General features: G+C 39.9%; 1 protein-coding gene across 1 annotated transcript; it reads left to right on the top strand.

Moving 5' to 3' along the window:
* The first annotated feature begins 6,262 nt into the window (after positions 1–6,262).
* Positions 6,263–17,002, top strand: LOC143299176 (endonuclease 8-like 3). The gene is made up of 9 exons (XM_076612318.1): positions 6,263–6,361; positions 7,600–7,769; positions 8,243–8,389; positions 9,247–9,424; positions 10,807–10,842; positions 11,812–11,886; positions 12,441–12,610; positions 14,215–14,734; positions 16,842–17,002. The coding sequence occupies exons 1-9, from the start codon at positions 6,263–6,265 to the stop codon at positions 16,998–17,000; spliced, it is 1,554 nt and encodes a 517-aa protein (XP_076468433.1). The 3' UTR covers positions 17,001–17,002.
* The last annotated feature ends 5,754 nt before the right edge of the window (positions 17,003–22,756 follow it).

Below are 22,756 nucleotides of genomic sequence, written 5' to 3'. Positions count from 1 at the left end.
GCAATATACATACATGTTCAAATGCAAAAAAATCTGTGTTTTACTCTGATGAAAAATGTAATAATTCATGTATCCATTCATGACATGATGTTTCAAAGCATGATAATCATGCATATATTCATTCATGACAGTGTCATTTTCATCTAATCACCTATGCATTTAAGGTGTGATCTAAAATTATGACCTGATTGTACAGTGCACAGAACAGCGTATGGGACGAGTGATTGAGAGATTCCTGGTCTCCTGTCCTTCAGTTTAACAGTTAACGGGGGTCTCCATTCATTCTCATATTGTGGAATTGCTTGTGTTCTTTCGTTTTGGCATTGTGGGATCTAGCTGTCATGTTACTCATGTCCTGTGTCATGCAGAACCATATAAACATAATGTTCCTTGTTTGATATCACTCACCTGTTTTTCTGTTTTTGTTTGTTTTCTTCACTTCATCTGTGAGATGACCCTGGGTGAATTAAATCTGATTAAAGAGAAGTATGCAGATAGAGCCAGTTGTTGAGAAAGTGTAATGCTAGATTTACTTAAAAACAAGAACAATATGCAGGGTAGACGTTAAATTGGCAGCACAGTACTTTTCTAGTTCCCTGTGCCTTTAAGGGTGAAACTCGTCTACACCACCTCCAGTGAACTCAGCTTAAAGAGAAAATTGGTCTCATGAACAAGCATGGATGATGGTGCACTTTCAAACAGTGCTTGTATTTTACTCATGTGTACCATGACTGACAATGTGTTTATGATGCCTCATTATTGTGTTCTTTTGTAAATGCATGTAAAGATGTGTCAGTGCCAGCCATAACTGTATAATTCACAATAAATTGTTCCTTATTTTTTTGCCTACAGTGGGATCATGTTCAGCCAAAAAATAATTTGTAAAAACTAATGAATATTTACAATGCATGAAAAATAATAAAATGTGAAACAAATGAACGTGTGTGTGGTGTGTGTGTGTGAACAGATCGCGTATACATAGTAATATCAAACTGATTCAGTTGTGAGTCAGTATTTACTTTTCCTTTTTGACTTGTCCAGGGTCATATGAACTCATTTGAAGAAAATGCAGCTGACAATAGACAATCCTGAATGAACTGAAAACAAGATGTGCCCCTGCATGTGGATCTGCATACACATGCTTCCACACCATGCAATGTTTTGGGCTCCCAAGGACACCCATATTTCAGTTCAGCCCCATTGAAAATTACGGCATTGTGCATTGGCTCATTGCTGAATCCTCTGTATATCAAACAAAACGATGATTAGGGATTAACAACCCAGTATATGTTATATAGGCACTTTGGTCAAAGTATATGTAGCCAGTTGGGTATGGTCCTCTCACCACATCAGGTCAGTTATAACATCATGCATTATCAACAGGAAGAGAACATGGGGAGGACAGGAAGGTGAGGGATGAAAGGGCAAGGGACTGGAACTACTATACAAGAAGAAGAATACTACCAGCCACTGTGGCGAAGTGGTTAGCGTCGCAGACTGAGGGAGGTGGGTTTTTCGGCCCGTTGCCGGCTCCTACCCAGAGTTGAGTGTGCTGTGGACTTAAAGAGACTGGGACCACACAGTCGAGTGTCATCCACTTCAAGGATGCGTCTTTGGGTGTGTTGCTCTAATTACCTGACCAACACTGCAAGTGTCTGTATCTCTGGGCCTGGTTAACGCCGGGATATCATTATGACAGGAGGCGTAGAGTACAGCCATGTTACGCAGTCCCAAAACAAAATGGACCTCCATAGCAACATCATCATCATCATCGTCATCCTCCTCCTCCTCCTTCATCATCATCAATATAAACAAAATAGTCTCAAAGTCTGTGGCCTTTCATGCCTGCTCTCATGGTGACCTCAGTTTTGATACCCCTCCACTTCTGTGCTTGGGGTGAGTCCTGTCAATGTCGTCAGTGTCGTCAGATTCATGAGGGCTGTTGTTTGAGGGACGTGGTGGAGGTCTCCACTCTGGGAGGGACACTCACTCAGTCTGGCTCCGTGACTAAGCCATTATTGTTGTTAGTATGGGGATTAGTAGGTGGTGTCCTAAGTATGTTAAATCAGAACAGGCACCACTGAACACCACCGAAGTGACTCAGCAGCAGTGCAGGGTCTCCTCTGGTGTGTGGCCTTCAGGCAACCTAACATCGATGGTTCCCTGCGGACTGCCGACGCTGGAACTGTGACAGACAAACCCGTGTGTGGCTGTGTATGGGGGAATCTAAATGAGCAGTGTGGGAGTAATGCCACTGAAACAGTGCAGATGATGGGGCAGCAAAAAAACAAAACAAAAAAAACTGCGGACAAAACAGCAAAGTCTTTGTAAGCAAACTTAAGCTACATCTATCAAAGTTAATTCACTCACTCACTCCAAACATTGCTTTACCAAAATTTAATATTACACATCAATCATCTATAACTTGTTTGAAATGAATAAGCAGAAAGACTAATTAGACATCCAGCCATTTGTTAGATTGTGCAATTCTCAATTCAAAATGGCCTAATTTCTTAAAGATGAATATAAAATTCCAGAGCCTTCCATACATGAGTTGAGGATGTATATCATTCAATATTAAACTCAATTATCTGAACCTTTTCAAATTGCATTACATCTAAGCTCTCACAGAATACTATGAATAAAGAAGTAAAAATAGTATTTAACTCACTCAGTACGGCCAGTCCTCTCTTCTCCTCTACACAGACCCCTCGGATGTCCAGTGGGTGTCTGAATGACCCAACCTTTAGCTTCCGTCGTCAGAATTGTGGTATTCTTTGTCAACATTCACCTCTTCAGTATAAGAGCCTTCCGCTTGCAATATTTTGATGATGGTAATTGGGGTGAAATGCTGTTAGCATCATCTCTTTCGCCGTTCGTATGGAGAGAGTTAACATGATTCGATCCATTTCTCAGAGCTAGAAATGTTTAAGGTATGAAATATTTCACTTACCCTGTCAAGCTGACAGGCCAATAAGCGATGCTGTTAAATTGCCATTCCTCTTTCTAGCTAACTGAGAACTAACAAAATTACAGCTAGGTATACTGGTTCTCCAATGAAATGTAGAAAAATCACTTCGTAAAATGATATCAAGATGCAGCGTGTCCATCCTATATAAATAACAACTTACATGTGAAGCATATACTGAGAGAGAAAAATGAATCAGCGAATGCACACACACACACACACACACATACAGAAAGAGAGTTCGTCGTCAGTTTTTCAGACAGTGCCTTAGGTGTATATGCGTGTGTGCATACGCCTGTTTGGCAACCAGTGAAGATCTTGGGAGAGAGAAAAAAATGAATGAGTGAATTAATACAAACAAAATCTCGTTGCATCATTGTTTCTTTTGTGTTGTCACTGACATAATAATGTCTAAAACGGACAGTCAGTCTGTATTGTGTTCAGTGTGTGGAGTTACACCTAACATGTGGAGGAGCTGCTGCTGCTGTGTGACAAGAAAACAAAGTGTGTTGAACACATAATAATACAAAAACACACACATAACATGACGTAAATAAGGTATGACGTAACATAAATGCACACGGACAAGTTGAGATAATGAAATCATTTCAGTTCACTAACTCAAGGAGGCGTCACTTCGTTCGGACCAGTCCATAATTTATTATATTCATTTGCAGAAACCCAAGGTACAGCATACCACTTGTTGTATTTTCACTGGCTCAGTTACTGAAGGATACATGCTGACAAGAAAACAAACATGCAGACAGAGCCACACACACAGCCACAGACAAACACGCACACGCACACACACATACACACAGAGGCAGATAGACAAACAGAGCAGACATGCAGAGGCACAGGCAAAGAAAGACCTTGCGGCATATGTTGTCGCCAGCGACAGTATGTGTCCAAACCCTCACTGCAATTATTGTCGCTCTCCGGCACGTAATGTTGCCGGCGACAATACCATATGCAAGGAGGGAGTTAATCGCTGAACTGTCACCTCCTCTGTTGACTGCTGGAAAGGAACTGAACAGCATCTTCGTCTCTCTCCACGATCTCTCTTTGTTTTGTTGTTGTTGTTGTTGTTGTCCAGTCTGTTAACGAGTGAACAGGTGAGGATTTATAACGTCCGGATGATCGATCTGCTTTCTTCAGAACACAAGGAAAACTCTGAACTGTTCACACTCCCGGATACTTGAAAACAGTTTTCACTTTGCACTCGGCGACAACATGACCCCAAAAGCCAACTGCGAACTCTGACCTGGTGGTGGTGGTGTGTGTCCATCGAGATCGATGATGACCATCGTTGTCATCCAGCTGGGGGATGGGGGGAGGGTGGTGGGGGGGGGGGATGCTCATGAATCTATCTGTGAGTGCGCAGATGGCTGAATAGTCCAATCTGCGCACGAAATGTTCGCTGACAGTTGGGGCAGACAAAGACAGGCATATCATTGTCAGGGAGCTTGTTTGCCCGTGACTTTCTGGCCTGCCTCTTCTGAACAGCTGCAGCAGTCCTGTTGGCCTCGCACAACTTGGCACCTTTGTGCACAGCAGTGCGCCATTTGTCACGGTCCGCTGCAGATTCCTCCCAGGAGTCAGGGTTGATATCAAACGCTTTCAGAGAGACTTTCAGAGTATCTCTGAAGCGCTTCTTCTGACCTCCGTGTGATCTCTTCCCTTGTTGCAGCTCGCCATAGAAGAGCCTTTTGGGCAGCCGATGGTCTGGCATGCGCGCCACGTGTCCAGCCCAGCGAAGCTGGGACTGCATCAGGATGGTGAAGATGCTGGGAAGGGTGGCTTTTGCAAGCACCTCCGTGTCTGGGGTCCTGTCTTGCCACTTGATGTTCAGTAGCTTCCTTAGGCATGTTGTGTGGAAGTGGTTCAGCTTCTTGGCATGTCGTTGGTACACTGTCCAAGTTTCGCAGGCGTACAGTAGTGTGGGGAGAACTACTGCTCTGTACACCTTTAGTTTGGTCTCAAGACCAATGCCTCTTCTGTTCCAGACATTTGCATAGAGTCTACCAAAAGTTGCGCTTGCTCTTGCAATCCTGACGTTCACTTCATCGTCAATGGTCGCATTTTGTGACAGTGTGCTGCCAAGGTATGTGAACCGCTCCACCACACTGAGTCTCTGACCGTTGACTGTGATGTTGGGCTCAACGTGGGGTTTCCCTGGGGCTGGCTGATGGAGAACTTCAGTTTTCCTTGTGCTGATGGTAAGGCCGAAGTTCCTGCTGGCAGTGGCAAATTTGTCCACGCTGAGTTGCATGTCAGCTTCAGATCCAGCGTTGAGGGCACAATCATCAGCAAACAAAAAGTCTCTGATGATGTCTGTCATGACCTTCGTTTTTGCTTGAAGCCTTCTGAGGTTAAACAGCTTGCCATCTGTTCGGTACTTTAGGCCAATTCCAACATCGCCATCTCTGAAGGCATCAGTAAGCATTGCAGAGAACATGAGGCTGAACAGTGTTGGAGCCAGGACGCAGCCTTGCTTGACACCATTTGTGACAGGAAAAGGAGCAGATGTTTCACCATTGTCCTGGACTCGAGCCTGCATGCCTTCATGGAATTGGTTGACCAAGGAAATAAATTTCCGAGGGCATCCATACTTGGCCATGATCTTCCACAGTCCCTCTCTACTCACGGTGTCGAAGGCTTTAGTGAGGTCAACATAGGTGGAGAACAGAGCAGCATTTTGCTCCTGACATTTCTCTTGCAGCTGCCTTGCAGCAAACACCATGTCGGTGGTTCCGCGCTCTTTCCGGAATCCACATTGGCTCTCAGGCAAATGACCTTGGTCAAGGTGTGCTGTGAGGCGGTTTAGTATGATCCTGGCAAGTATCTTGCCTGCGATAGAGAGCAAGGAAATGCCCCGATGGTTATCACAGGCTTGCCGGTTCCCCTTTCGCTTGTACAGGTGAATGATAGATGCATCTTTGAAATCCTGGGGGATCGTCTCTTCTTTCCACATGAGTGAGTACAGCTGATGGAGCTTCTCAGTCAGCACAGTGCCTCCATCCTTGTAGACCTCTGCTGGTATGGAGTCTGAGCCAGGTGCTTTGCCACTGGATAGCAGACGGATTGCTTTCTGGGTCTCAAGAAGTGTTGGCGACAACATGACCCCAAAAGCCAACTGCGAACTCTGACCTATGACCTTCATAAAAACAAAACCACGTGGCTGCTAAAAGGGGATGCTACTCTGGCATGCGAAAAGCGGGAAAATTGCTTACATAAGTTGTACACTTTCATTATCGGCGAAGCCCTTTAGTTGCGCAAGTATAACAGCTGAAAATGGTTGAAGGGCCAGGCTGCAAGCTGAAAGGAGAGAAGATCAGATCGAAATTGCTCAATCAGTCGGTGAAAGCAGTCAGTGGTAATGCTGTTGATCGTGTAAGTTGAGTGAGATCACCAGAATAATGCGTTTCTCGATGTCTGTCTTTAGTTCTGGGAAAACGTGACAGGGCGATGTAGTTAAATACAACTGTATCCTCCTAGCCTCCTAATCGATTGATTAAAATCAAAGCCACCATTATTTGACTGTTTATAGATATTTTGTATTATGTTTGATAGTGAAAATTTTAACAGTTTCGTTATATCTTCAGTATTAATGCATAATTTCGTTTCTTGCGAATGATATTTACACAGGATAATTATTATTATTATAGTAATATCTAATTTTAGCGTCCTAAATTCCTGGAGCTATATGCATGGTATGTTTCGTGTATGTTGCAATGCAGGCATGAAGTATAACATGAATAACAATCATTTGACCATTGTGATCCACTCAGAATAGGTAAATTGTGTAAATAATTGCCTGAAAAACTACCATCATAACCCTTTACTAACCTGATAACGACATCACACGAGCTCCCAGAATTGCAATTACAGGAAAGCGTGTGATGTGCAGTAATGTGTGTGAGTGTGACTGAGTTAGTGACCATATCATATGCTTCACTGCTTGTGTGTACATTTTTGCATATTTTACAAAAAATGCAGGTGTGTGTGTGTGTGTGTGTGTGTGTGTGTATTTGTGAGACATCATCTGGTGTTTATGTATAAATATGTATTGTTGAAAGATCTAGCCAGTGATCGAGGAGGTAAGAGAGAAATGATGATATTAGATTTTATTTAAATGCAGGACTATAAGATGTTTCATTTAACAAAGATGGTGGTCCAAAAACAATGTCATAGGCCTGTTAAACTAGACAGACTAAAAAATTATGTCTGTTTTAAACAGAAACACATGCCACCAGAAGAAATTATGTGTCAATAAGGAAAATTCATTGGAAATGACACAGTAAGCTAATTCAGTAATTTCTAAATATTGGAATAGACACAAACAAGATAATGGGTTTCACTTTCAGAACCTTTTGCATACATTGGGTGCAGCAACATTGGCATTAATAATGAACAACATCATGATTGAGAATGGTGACTGGCAGATTTGTGACTATAGATCTGGATCACAATTTTTTTAGTTCAGTTGCTTTTGTTTTGTCATTATCAATATTTTCCATAGCTAACTACAATTTGTGACTTGTCTTTTTTCTCGTTTTTTTTTGTCAGGAGTGCCCCTTTCATACTGTCTTGTGACAAGATATGTTTTGATGCTGTTGCCTATCTTGTAGGAACAGAAGAGCCTGAGGAAGAAAAGGAAAGGTGATGATGCTAAATCTGATGATGCAAAGGTGGTGGAGCAACATGTCACATCATTTCACCAAAGTATCGGCCAGAAACTGGATGAAGTGCTCACACTGGGCAAGGAGCTGTTCATGTTCTTTGGAGATGTCTGCCTCAGGTGTGTTGGATTATGCTTTGATACATATTGTTTTTATTTCAAATCAAATGGACACAGAAGAGAACATATTTGGCATTTTACTTGTTTGTTATTGATGCTTTGATACGCTTTGTTTGTGTTTTAAATCAAATGGACACACACACACAAAAACGTTTTTGGCATTGTATTGTTTAATTATTGAAGAAGAAAACAGAAATGATTATACTAATGTCTGTGTATGTGTGTCACTGTGTGTATACATTATATGTATTTGTGTTTCTGTGAATGAATTCACTTGTGTGGTTGTTGTGTGTGTGTGACTGATAAACATTTTCACAAAAGTTTCTTCATTAACGGACAACAGTATTGCAAATAATATCACTCTTGTAATTATCAAATGAATCAATTTGCAGGTGTGTACTTGATGTGTGTGTATCTAGACTAATATCTATTTCACAGATGTATCATGAATATGATGATGCATGTGTGTGCAGGGTTCACTTTCTCATGGCAGGTTCATTTCGTGTCAATGACGTCCAGGTGGATACAGATGGAGGGAAAAAGATTCCTGCTTCAGCAAGTTTGGAAATCCAATTCTCCAAAGACAAACTAACATTTTATAAATGTGCTGCTGAAATCAGGTAGCCTTGATATAAAAATGTTTCATTTCTTCTTCCTTTTTTGTGCTCTTTTCTCGATTTCTTTTACTTCTTTCTTTTTCCATTCTTTGTTGTTGTTTTCATCCTTCATTTCTTTCAAATGTTTCTTTTTGTTTTTCTTTCAACCTTTTCTTCTTTCATTATTTTTTCTTCTTTTTTCTTTTTCATCTCTTTCATTCTTTCTCTCTCACAGTCCTCTGCAGGTTCTCTGTGGTGGGAGTAATAGCTATCAGGCATGTGCTTTCCCTGTAGAATGTTGGCACTGTGACAATGTCACTTTTGTCAGAACAAGCCTGGATGTAGCTATGGATGGGTTTGAGAGTTGTGGATACAATACCACTACGACTGAAAGACAGAAAAGGAAGGAAAAAAAAACCTACAAAAAACATGCTCAGAAAATATCTGGTTGCCGTCAACCACTCACAGCAAATTGACTCACAAACATCACTAGACACAATTACAGTGTAAATAGACATATCAGAGGTATTCAAACTGTCGTAATTACGAAGTGTCATTATGAAAAAACAAGGAATGATGGACACACACATTCCATTCCACCAAAGGTTGTAACCGACTTTGTTAAGCCTGCTATCACATACAGTAAACTTTCTTTCAGATTGACTGCATCTTCAGTCAATTCACTATCAAGGAAATGTCAAAGTGTGTGTACTGATTCATATATGCAGCACCACATCTGCTTAAGAAAAAGATATCTGACCTGCTCATGAACCTAACTGGCTGGTCAGCCATCAGACTGCATCCAGTCCATCAGAAAATAAAAATATCTGTATTTTTCTCTGTGTATGATCATTTCTGGTGTTTGCTTTGGTGTGTTTCAGACCACCCTCAGCCTGTCACCAGAAGTACAAGAATTTAAAAGACCTGGACATTTGCTCACCAACGTTCAACCCCAAGCTGGCAGTGAAGGAAATGATGTTGGAGAAAGACCGGCAACTCTGCGATGTTCTGCTGGACCAGGATGTTTTGCCTGGCGTTGGAAACATCATCAAAAATGAGGTGGACGTTTTGCAGGCATTTCTCTTTTTATGATTGTGATTTAGGTCTTTGTTAGAAGTTATATCTGTTATCACAGATTAAGAAAAAAATAAATCAGCACAATGATAGCATTGGTAAAGACAGTTAAGATTGTATGAAATAAAAGTGCAACAAAAGTGATGAGTTGCTGAAAAATCTTATATGTAAGTTTTCAACCTCCAGTATCATGGCGCAATCTTTGTATATAATGTGAAGGTTTCACTATTAGAATGATTTAAGAAGGATTCTTTGTAGAAGTGATCAACACATGATAATGTCAAATCTATCTTGGGTTAACAAAAGAAAAAAAAAGCAAAAAAAAAAAGCTGTGGTTCTGTGATTTGGGTGTGCTGAATGAAACTGCACAACAGTCAGAAATCATCAATGTATTTTGTATCAGCATTTGTATTGTAAATCATTTACATATGAAGGCAAGGAATGCATGGAAAAGTAAGTCTCCTGAAACTGGAAATCAAGCCAAACCAGGTAAATAGTGTCATTTGTTAACCATGTTCAGTGTTAAACAAATGGAACAGACACATACTCATTTTCTTTTCTTTTTAAAGAAGAAAGGAAGAAGAGGGTGTGCAGTATGTCAACTTGTTTTCTTTCATCAGGGTTACTGCTGTGTGTGTGTTGTGTTGTATGATCAGCTGAACAAATCAAAAACAAGTTGAGGGGACTGCTAACAGGTGTTGCTAATACTGACAAATAAATGGTTAAGATATAACCCTGGTTAGAAAACTGGGACTAGAAACAAATTGTTCAGTGTTGGAAAAAGTCATGAAATAGCCTGTAAAACTGGGTGTTAAACAGCTAAGAAATAGCTCATCAAGATCCACAATAACAGGACACAACAGAAACAATTCTACGTACATACAACATCAGACACTATGAGTGAGTAGGACCCAAACACTTACCAGAACTCAGACAGACAGACAGACAGACAGACAGACAGAAGACACAGTGGTGACCATAATTCACCAAGAGAGGGCATGACATTACTTACATGCATTGCACAGCCATCAGACAGATCCACACATCTGGCAAAAACTATCAGGAGGAGACGTGAGAAAGTCTTTCACCACCATCTACAGACCAACTATCTTGATGGACTGAATTTTCTTACTTCTTTGTTTGAAAAATCAATTTACAGGAAAATGTTACAACAACAACAACAAAACAGCTGTCCAGCAAATATCAATTAATATAGATTCTGCCAAAGAGATACTATGATTTGTTTTTTGTGATGTATACTGCATTTTATTTTGATAATTTGTTTTTGTTCTGCTGTTGTCACTTGTAGAATGGTTAAAATGTCAATCTGGCATACACTAATCTGGAAACGTGGTGTCTCTTTGTAGGCGCTCTTTGACAGTGGCTTAAAGCCAGACTCTAAGGTACGTATTCATTCTTTTTCTTTTGAAATTGTATGCAGAATAATTGACGATGAACATGATGACCTTCTCTGTGTGTGTGAGTCAGTATTGGCATTATGAAGGATCCAGGATAACTTTGGGGTTCTGAAGGGAAGTAAAATTGCTTACAGAATCCAGTTTGATGCGTATTGATCACATGGTGCTGAAAGTAATGGTGCTGTCTTTGGACATACCTTTAATGTTGGTCAGTTTACTGTCCATGAACATCAACAGACACAATGGATTGCCAAGAGACAGACTGATAGGTATGATCAAAAGTCAAGCTGGTGGGGATCTTTGTTCTTTCTCACAGTATGTATCTGTATGTCAGACACATAACAAGGCAGATTACAGGCTTCCCTTATCTCAGCTTTCAGTTCAAGGAAAGTAAATCTTGATCAGATAGAACGAAAAGTAAACATAAAAATCTGTGTTGAACAGTGTTTCAAAATTACAGATGTATTTTCCCCAGTATGTGGAATTTACTTATTAGTTTTCATAAATAATCAGAACATTTATTCTTTATCTTATTCAATTAATTAATCAATCAACCAAGCAATTAGTTAATAATTTACCAAATGCTTACTTGATTAATTAAATGATTAACCACATTTCTCATCTGGTGAAGATGATATGTGTGTTTCCAGGTCTCAGAGGTGTGTGTAGAGCACATTTCTCATCTGGTGAAGATGATATGTGTGTTTCCAGGTCTCAGAGGTGTGTGTAGAGCACATTTCTCATTTGGTGTAGATGACATGTGTGTTTCCAGGTCTCCGAGCTTTGTGAAGAGCACATTTCTCATTTGGTGAAGATGACATGTGTGTTTCCAGGTCTCTGAGCTTGTGAAGAGCACATTTTTCATTTGATGAAGGTGATGTGTATGTTTCTAGGTCTTCGAGCTTAGTGAAGAGCACATTTCTCATTTGGTGAAGGTGACGTGTATGTTTCCAGGTCTCTGAGCTGTGTGTAGAGCACATTTCTCATTTGGTGAAGATGACACGGGATTTCTCCATGCTCTTTTACAAGGTGTTCTTCTGTGACCTCCTTCTCTCTCTTTTTGTCTCTTTCTGTCAGACACGTGCAGTGCCTGTTTCTTTTCCTGTTTCTCTGCGTATAATATTGTTGACAGAAAACAAAAAACAATAACAACAATTATCTCCAGAAAATTAAGATGAGATTTTCATTGGGTGTGAGGTGTGTACCTGAAGTTTTGTTTGTGCTTTGGAAAATTCAATTTGAGGTGTTTGCAAGTTTGTGACTTCATTTGTGAAAGAATTTAAAGGGTGTAGGGTTTATTGTTTCTAGGCCACTTTCTATACGTGTGTGTGTGTGTGTGTGTGTGTGTGTGTGTGTGTGTGTGTGTGTGTGTTCTTCACAAATGTTTCTGGGTAATAAATCTTAACTAAAGTGACAATTTCTCAAAGCAGATGCTCAAGTTTGTTATCAAGTTTAAAAAAAAAAAATGAAAAAAAGAAGAAAAAAATGTTATTGCATCATTTATTTCTTTGACTCTAACAATAACTGATGGGATAAAGAAGTCAGAGAAATATGGCAGTCCCGCATTTTATGTTGTGTTTCAGTGTCGCAAGAATGGCACAAACCTCCGTCAGTACATGAAGGTGTATCAAAAAGGCAAGTGTGGGGAGTGCAGCACAAAAATCACCATGACTCGAATGGGAGAAGACAGCGAGAGGGTGACCTACTTCTGTCCTACCTGTCAGACCAATGACATGAACAAGAGGGGCCCTCTGTAAGTTTTGAAATGTGGGTGTGGCTGAGTGGGGGGTACAAAACAGGTGGTATGGGAGTCATGACACATAATGGTGCAGATGATGGGGAAGCAAGTAAAGAAAAAGAATTGAGATGTCTTAACTCTTTCTATACTAAGGTACGCTATAGTGTACCTCATGAGCTCAGCGCTTCGTTACTGTGGTATGCTATAGAGTACGGCAAGTTTAAGAATTCGTGGTTCATTGGTTAATGGTTTTGTGTGAAACTAACGGCACAGCTCTGTTCTACAGTCACCCAAAAGTGCACCTGTCCTTTCATTGTGGCTGAAAATGCGGTTGTTTGAGTATAATACATGCCTTTGTTTGAGTACAATATATGCCTTTGTTTGAGTACAATACATGCCTTTGTTTGAGTACAATACATGCCTTTGTTTGAGTATAATACATGCCTTTGTTTGAGTACAATATATGCCTTTGTTTGAGTACAATAGATGCCTTTGTTTGAGTACAATACATGCCTTTGTTTGAGTACAATACATGCCTTTGTTTGAGTACAATACATGCAAGCGTACAGTCACCCTTCTCGCTCGCTCGCTTGACAAGATGGCATCTCCGTCAACTTCGGCAAGTACTGTGGCTCAAAGTTGAATACAGACTGACTCTATAGTGGATATCCACTGTACATACGCATTTGCCCTTTCAGTTACAACAATTAGGAAGTGTCTATGGTTACAAAAGACCACACTTGTAAAATTTATGTAATATGAGAAAAACTCACCCCCTTTATGTCAGTTGTGAAAAACATGGATTTTTTTTCAAAATACGATAAATCAGTCAATAATTAAGTGAGTGCTTTGAAGCTTTGCCAAATGTTAGTCCATTCTGTTCTTTATATTATAACAAAAGTTCACAGCTGTATGTAATTGCATTCTCTCTTTTTTTTTAGATATATTTCTTGTAACATAAACAAACGGCCAGTACAGAGAGTATGATGAAGGAAATCATTGGGCAGTATAGAATTAGTTAACTTTTCTTTCACTGTCTCAGAGAATAAACAACCAAAACCTCTTGTGCTCCGTATGCCTCTCACACTGCTTTCAACCTCTGAACACTCTCCCTATCAAGCTGTTGATTCCTGTACGAAGCTGTCATACTATTAATCATGGCTTTATTGTAACAACTTTTAAACAAAATAGGAAGTTACTGATTGTTGTCTTCATTTGAACAAGAAAGAGTAGAGCGTCTGCTCCAGTCATTTCACTCATGGTGCTGACAGTACATTGCAACTGAATTTGTTAAGCACTGTACATCTTTTAACCCTGGACATGTGGTCTTACCTTGTGGCAACTTTCTTTTTATGATATTTCTGATGTTGTTAAAGTGTTTAACTATACCTCATGCTCTTTCAGGGCACATGTAACAGTTGCCATTGCACATGCTTCCTCTCTATCTCACACACACACACACACACACACACAGGGGCATATGCTTGTAAACTTTGACGCACACAGACAGACAGACAGACACACACACACAAAGACTATCACTCAGAAGTGTTTATTTATCTGTAGTAATTTTTTGTGTTAAACTTCTCAGGAAGGTTTCATTTCTTGTTTCACTTCAGAAAGCTTCCATCGAAAAACAGCCTCCTGGGATGGGTGCAGACAGACCAAAACAATTCAGCAACAGAAGAGTGGACCTGCCACATATGCACTCTCTTGAATCCAGCAAATCAAAACAACTGTTCAGCTTGCTTGAGCTCACGGAACAGCCAATCAGCATCATTCAGTCACACAGTGCTAGGCCAGTCAGATTTGTCATCACCAGCAGTCACAGCAGGACCAGCTAAAAGGAAGCTGCAGGATTCTAGTCTGTCCAGTCCAGGTTTTTCTCATCACAAGAAGCTGAAAACTGAGGCAGAAACAGAAGTATTTTCACCAGGAAGGCTGAGAAAAGATGGACAATCTCCAAGCTCTGTTCAGCAGGCTGAGGCTGATTCATCAGATGACAGTAAAATACCTGTATGCACAGGTCATAAGCTGACTTGTGCTATGCGACAAACGTTTAAAGACAACGGAAATAAAGGACGATGGTTCTTCACTTGTGCCGTCAGCCCTGCCAGCAAACAGTGCAAGTTCTTTCAGGTTGGTTGTGGTGTGCATAGGCACATGCCTGCATGCATGTTGATGTACACTCACAGGAGTATTTGTTTGGACACACACAGTTAGTACATGCGCGCCACCCACCCAAACCCACCTACACATACACATACCTACACACACTTGCACATTCATAGGCACATGCACATGTACACACATGTATGTCCATATTTGCATACACACACTCACACACATGTATGTCCATATTTGCATACACACATTCACACACATGTATGCTCCCCACACAAACACCCATACCCGTTAGAGCATACACACCAACTCTCATGAATGCTTACACTGCCACATGAACATACCCACACACACATAAGCGCACACACACACACACACACACACACACACACAAGTTTAATCACACATTCATACATGTATATAGATGCTTGGGTTTTTTTTCCAGCAAGTTTAATTTGTGAAATTTGCCTTTTCCTGTTCTGTAATAATGATAAAGGTAACAGTAAATGTTATATGTTTATGTATAGGACATCAGTGCAATGGGAAATCATTTACAGCTCAGTCTTTGTGAAGGACTATGACTCAAAACTAGGAGGCAAAATTGCACTGGCTATTAGTGCTGCAGCCTTGTGGGCTGGTTGACCTTCAGGAACCATCCCAACACCGACTTTCCAAAAACCCTCTTGACTGAGAGAGTGGGGATGTAACCTGGGCAAGACACTCTCTACTATAATCAGAATCTAGCCCAGATAGTCGCGACAGCAGTTGCCTCCTCTGCTGTTCTGATGGTCATAGTCGGACACAACTATCATATATATATATATATGTGTGTGTGTGTGTGTGTGTGTGTGTGTGTGTGTGTGTGTGTGTGTAGGACATCTACTATTTCAGTGTGCTCATTTGTTTCCTTCAGTTTCTTTCTTTAATTGTTTTGTTATATTTTATTATTTATTAAACCTGTTCAGTACCTTTGAGATGTCCACTGACGTCCTGTATATGTTATGATTTATCCTTCATTGGAGTTTGGTTCAGTGCTCATAAACAGACTCTGAACAGTTAGTATGATGTGACTGGATCAGTAAAATACTATTTAGATGAGTGCACGTCAGGTAGAAGACCCCTTTCTTCTCAGTAATGATTTGCTAACTGAACCACATGGTTTGTGTGTGGAAAGGACTGCATCAAATGCAAAAAAAGGCATTGTCCAGCGAAGAAAGTGGTCCTAGTCAGCAGATTTACATAATTTGCAAGCTGTGCTAATGACTGTGGATAGTTATAATGATAAACAACTGCCAGTGCTCCATGATTTTCATGAAACGCAGGTTGAAAGTGCACTGGCCGGACGTGAAACATGTGCTTTTAGTTTTAACACTTTTTCACTGAATCAGTTGACTGGTTTGAAGAAGATACAAGTCGGATGTACAGAAGACACTTAAATTGAATCACGTGCAACTTGAAGGGAGTGAGTGTCATCGAAGAACTTCACCCTTTAACTGGGGAAAGCTCTTAGCTGTCAAAAAGATAAACGTTTTATGTTGACTGTACCATTTGTCACTGTTGAGACAGTTATTCACTTACATGTCTACACAAGTTGTGATTTGTTTTCATAAACTTATTGCCTGTTTTAATTTCTTCTGCAGATATAACCTGACAATAGGCATGCTATTTCCAGCTGTATTTTGTTTGTTTTCTTATGGATGCCATTCTGTGGAGATGGAAATAGACTTTTTTGTTGCACAAAAATTATTATCTTCACTTTCAAAGGCCTGAACAGTTATCTATACTCAAACTAATTGGGGGGAAAGCCGAGATTCAGAATCAACATTTGTTTTTCTTCACAAAAATGTTTACCTTTTTTCTGTATCTCTGGAGCTCCAATAGTTTTTGTGCTAGAATTAATTAAAAAAAAAAAATAAAAATATTGCCCCCGAATCCTCAAAATTCCCTGGCAAGGGGAGAACACTTTTTGTTACAAAATTCTCTGGCACTGATCAGGTTGAGGCAGAAATCACCAATGTGGAAAAGAAGACTAGGAATAAATAGGCCAGACAACTATCCATACATCCTCTTCCATACGGTTGAAGTAGTGTGAGAAAACCCTGATGGACCCTTGTTGTTTCAGTGGGCGGATGGTCAGTTCCCATTGTGCAGCGGTCATGGCAAGGTGTGTGCACTGAGGACAGTGATGAAGCAAGGACCCAACAATGGCTGTCGCTTCTTCTGCTGCCCAGTCAGGAGAAATGGCTGTCAGTTCTTTGAGTGGGCGTCGGGCTACAGCTGAACTTGGAGGTTAAAAACAAACAACTTTAAACTTCAGTGTACAAAAATATGTTGTATATTTTAGTGTAAAGTGGAAAAGCTCTCTTACTTATCTGTTGGAATGCCTGTAATGTTGTCTGTGTCAGAGAAAGGGTGACTGAGCAGTCAGCGTCAGTACAGAAAGATAGCGCTTTCCTCCTCCCTGTTACCATACACACTGCCTCTCCTCCCTACCCCCTGCCCCTGTTGTCTTGTGTATATATTTTGTGTTGCCTGACACCATTGCATGTATGGCACTACTTTGAATTGTATAGGTCTGTTGTATAACATGTATACTGGTATATATTTTTTCATGTCAGTAATATATCATTACGTGTTGTGAAGTTGCAAGTATCATGATAATGTAAAAGAGAACTCCCCTGACCAGAGGCAGGCACGGAGGGAACCAGTTTAAGGAACAAAAAGTATCATGAAGGTAGAATCCTCTGATGGTTTGATGAACCAGTTTAAAGAACAAAAAGTATCATGAAGGTAGAATCCTCTGATGGTTTGATGAACCAGTTTAAAGAACAAAAAGTATCATGAAGGTAGAATCCTCTGATGGTTTGATGAACCAGTTTAAAGAACAAAAAGTATCATGAAGGTAGAATCCTCTGATGGTTTGATGAACCAGTTTAAGGAAAAAAAGTATCATGAAGGTAGAATTCTCTGATGGTTTGATGAACCAGTTTAAAGAACAAAAAGTATCATGAAGGTAGAATTCTCTGATGGTTTGATGAACCAGTTTAAGGAACAAAAAGTATCATGAAGGTAGAATCCTCTGATGGTTTGATGAACCAGTTTAAGGAACAAAAAGTATCATGAAGGTAGAATTCTCTGATGGTTTGATGAACCAGTTTAAGGAACAAAAAGTATCGTGAAGGTAGAATTCTCTGATGGTTTGATGAACCAGTTTAAGGAACAAAAAGTACCATGAAGATAGAATTCTCTGATGGTTTGATGAACCAGTTTAAGGAACAAAAAGTATCATGAAGATAGAATTCTCTGATGGTTTGATGAACCAGTTTAAGGCACAAAAAGTATCATGAAGATAGAATTCTCTGATGGTTCGATGAACCAGTTTAAGGCATAAAAAGTATCATAAAGATATAATTCTCTGATGGTTTGATGAACCAGTTTAAGGCAAGTATCATGAAGATATAATTTTCTGATGGTTTGATAACAGAAGTACCACTGGGAAGAAAACCAGTGTATTACAAATTATAACTGCGAAGCAGTGTGGTGGGTTTTTTTGCCCAATTGTCTGCACCCTTTCAGTGGCATTATTCCCACACCGCTCATTCCGAATCCCCCATACACGGCCACACCTGGGTTTGTCTGTCACAGTCCTGGCATTGGCAGTTGGCAGGGAACCATTGATAATAGGTCGCCACTGCTGCTGAATCACTTTGGTGGTGTTCAGTGGTGCCTGCTCTGATTTAACTTCCTCAGGACACCACCTACTAAGCCCCCTACTGATGACAATAATGGCTTAGTCGCAGAGCCAGACTGAGTGAGCGTCTCCCCCAGAGTAGAGACCACCACCATGTCCCTCCAACGACAGTTCCCCATGAATCTGCCGACACTGAAGACCTTGACAAGACTGACCCCAAGCACGGGAGTGGAGGGGAATCAAAACTGAGGTCAACCTGAGAGCAGAGCATGAAAGGCCACATAATTTGGGGCTTTTTATATTGGTGATGATGGAAGAGGAGGAGAATGATGATGCTGATGACGATGCTGCTATGATGGTCTATTTTCATTTGGGACTATGTGACAAGGCTGTATAGTACTCTACGCTTCCTGTCATAATATTATCCCTGCGTCAACCAGGCCTGAGAGATACAGACACTTGCAGTGTTGCTCAAGAATTTAGAGCAACACACCCAAAGACGCATCCAGGAAGTGGATGATACTCAATTGTGTGGTCCCAGTCTTCCCATTTAAGCCCATATCACACTCAACAATGGGTAGGAGCTGGCCGTGGGCAAAAAACCCCACCTCTGCTGGGATTTGAACCCGCGTCCTCCCAGACGTCAGTACGTGATGCTAACCACTTGGCCACGTCGGCTGGTGCAGTGTGGTGTTTTATTTGAAACTTGTGCTCTGAACTTGGGGAATAACCTTTATGAAAGTGATCGATAAAAAATGCAAAGAAGTCATGGATTCACATTTCTAAGTCTACTAATTAGTTGCTTCTATTATTAATCAGTGATTTATCTAAACAAGAGAGGTAAGGCCTTCAAGATTGACTTGTGGTACATACTTTATCCAACAAAGGAATCATAAAATAAAAGAGGAAAAAATATCATTAAAGAATTAATGTGTTCAGCAGTAAATATCATGAAGCTGAAAAAAAAGGTATTAGAACCCTGTTTGTAAAGCTCGAAAGGAAAAAGACTTTCCACTGGGCCAAAACACATCCTTCCACTTAAATTTGAAATTAACATTTATGCTGATGTTTTTAAAAGTGAGATAATTAATGATTTATTTGAAGTGATAACACCATTTCAATCATGCTATTTTCATACATATATCTCAATTATATAGGGTTTTTTTTTTTTTTTGTTTTTTTCAAATTTATGGTAAAGGAGATGTTGCCATCACCTCAGGCACACCACGACACTGTTGCCATTTTCTTCAGATCTGCACGGATGGTGGTCGTGACCAATAGTAAGCTCTGTCAGTGGTGTGATTCTGCACTTCTTCTAACAATTTATATATATATATATATATATATATATATATATATCTGGTATTTCATGCTTCGTACACTTTTGAATGTTTTTTATATCTTAATGTTAAATGCATATATGCTAAATGTGTTAAACATGCTGTAGAATTCTATCATTTACATTACATTTATTTACAATTTTTTGTTGGGGATTTCTTTTTCTTTTTCTGAAAAAAAAGAAGAAAGTCTGCCTTCAGTCTACTGTCGATTCAATTTTTTTGTTAACATTCATTCTAGTGAAAGTAGCCACTTTAAAATATTTGCATATATCAAGCTCATCAAGTTAGTTTGACACCATGAAAAAACTACCTTTGATGTAATCATGTTGCAGATTATTCATGCTGTGTCCTTGAACTTCAGACCTGATTGTGTCATTTAGTTTGTCTGCCAAATCTTGTGTCAACGAAGATGTTATGCAAGATCTGGATAGATATTTTGTGCAAATTTAAAAAATAAACTTGTAAAATTGTGATATGCACAAAACTGAATCTTCAAGGTGGTTTGTTGTCCATTTTGTGTGTGTTTGGGGAGGGGTATGTTTATGTTTTGTAACTCTGTCAGTCTGTCTATCTATTTTTCTTTCTGTCTGTCTCTCTATCCATCTATCTATCTATAACTGTAAAAACATTTTTGCTAATTCCTTGCTCATGCAGTAGCATTTCTCTTGACACATCCATCTGTTTTGACATCTGACAGTGCATGGGTGGGAATATTTCCATCTTGTACAGACCTGTGGTTTGTCACTTTGGCATTATTATTTTCCCATCAAATTCATCTTGCCCCAGGGCCCAGGCCACAAACCTTTCAATATTACAAAAACCAGTCACTCCCATCCATGATAATCCCTTCCTCTTGGTTACAAACTACTGGAGCATAGCTTTTTTGTGTGTTGTATTTGAGATTCTGGTGACATGACTTCGCTCAACACACTTCAAATAAATAAAATAGCACACACTTCCAACTCTTTAGAAAATGTATCTTTGATAAGAGAAACATATCTTTGATGAGAGGAACATATCTTATTATTGTTCCAATTTGACACCAAAAAAGTAACAAACATTTGCATGAGCACACCTGCACCTTATATTTATTTTGAAACATCTGTCTAGATTGGGAGATATCACTAGTAGCTAGGCAAAAGGTCATGAATGCCAGTACCGCAACTAACGAATGTATGTCCACTATTGTCCAGCAACTGCTGCTATATTTGTTAAGCTGCTGTACTTTACAGTATGATAAAACAGAAGTAAAACATTTTGAAACTTAAATTTCAAATCATGATTAAAAAAAACACACAAAACAACCTAATGGACTGACATTTTGAATAAAGTAACACATTAGTCTTTTTCTTAACAAACATGAGTTAAACATTTTTGTAATTCACTGACACGCACACCCGCATGCACGCACACACACACACTCACACACACACACACACACACACACACACACACAACCTTTATTCTATTTCAAATAAAGTGCTTAATGTGTCATAATGCTGTTAAATCAAACAAAGCAGATTTCAGGAGTTTATGACCATTCAAGCTGGGATCTATTGTTCTACTTATTGAGACGGGCTGTTTCTGACATTCACATATTTCTATGAATGGATGTTTTTGTGTATGACCATTGTTACCCCATCAGTCATAATACATTTTCAGCTATGGGGACATGCCTTAAGTATTTTCATTTTCCATACTTGTTGAACAATGACATTGATTATTGCAGGGAACACTTGTGATGGAGACTGGCTGATTTTTGAAGATGGGTGTCATGTTAGCATCTTGCCAGTCTGATGGAAGTATGCCCATGTTGATTGATGACTGGTAGATGGTGGTCAGGACTGGGGCTGCTTCGACCACCAGTTCTTTGAGAACTCAGAGGCTGATGTGGTCTGGGCCACAGGCTTTGTAGGGCTTCATTCCAGCAAGGATTTTATGATGAACTCTTTATCTCTATACTCTTGCCCTGCACTGAAGATGGACTGGAACTGATTGTTGAGAACTTGTGCTTAGGCCTTATGGTTTGCAACAAGCTGTGTTGATTTTCAGTGGGGCAACACCGGTGCTGGAGGTTCTCTGGTGCTTGATGAAGGTCCTAAGTACTGGAGTGAGTGTGAGGTGTCAGTCCTGGCCTTGCCTGTGTAGTCCCAGCAGGAGCGTCTCAGCATGCACTGAATAATGTGTCGTATTCGCTTCAGTTTTCCAGTGCCTTGCTTCCTCATGGACTTGTAGACCCAATCATGTCTGTCACAAGTTTGTGGATTTCAGGGGTTACCCATGGCTTACTGTCTATCTGACATGCTTGCTTGTGGGATATGAAACATTTAGCAGCATCGCTAAGCCTGTCTCTAAATCTAGTCCATAGGACTTCAGTGGTGAGTGTGTTTTTCTCACTCAACATGTTTGTGTAGAGATCTCTCAGTGCCTGCCTTATACTCTCTGATCAACTTTGCTGCTAAGGTATCATTTGTGGACTTGTTTAAGCTTCTCAGTGTGCCATGATGGTGAACTCACATTATGGAATGTCATGGTCTGAGAGTCCCGGCACCACCTCAACTCTCAGCACAAAGTGTGGGGAGTTAGAAAGGAGGAGGTCAAGGGTAACATCGAGAGGTGTTGGTACAGTACTCAATTGCTCAAGTCCATGATTGTGTCAAAAAAGTCAGTATGGTGAAATGACTGGGCTGGTCAAAGTTTTATTCTTAACCTACTGCACAGGAGCAAGGATACAATGATTATTACTCAGTGTTTGAAGTGTGACGTTAATTTTTTTTTCTGATGAAAATGAATCCTTGTCCAACTAAACAGAGAGAGAAAAAAAAAAAAAAGAGAGAGAGAGAGAGAGAGAGAGAGAGAGAATCGCCAATGATTCTTGCTTTCTTCTTTTTGGCATTTATTTTTTATATTATTTAATTTTATTATCATTATAAACATTGATATTTGTTATTGTTTTCTGACATTTGCGACGAGAAAATATGACAGAAGAAAAACAAAGAAAAGAAC

Source organism: Babylonia areolata, chromosome 24 (assembly GCF_041734735.1).
Source record: "Babylonia areolata isolate BAREFJ2019XMU chromosome 24, ASM4173473v1, whole genome shotgun sequence".
NCBI lineage: Eukaryota > Metazoa > Mollusca > Gastropoda > Neogastropoda > Buccinidae > Babylonia > Babylonia areolata.
The sequence above is the reverse complement of the archived record's forward strand: the minus strand, read 5'-3'. Positions and strand labels throughout refer to the sequence as shown.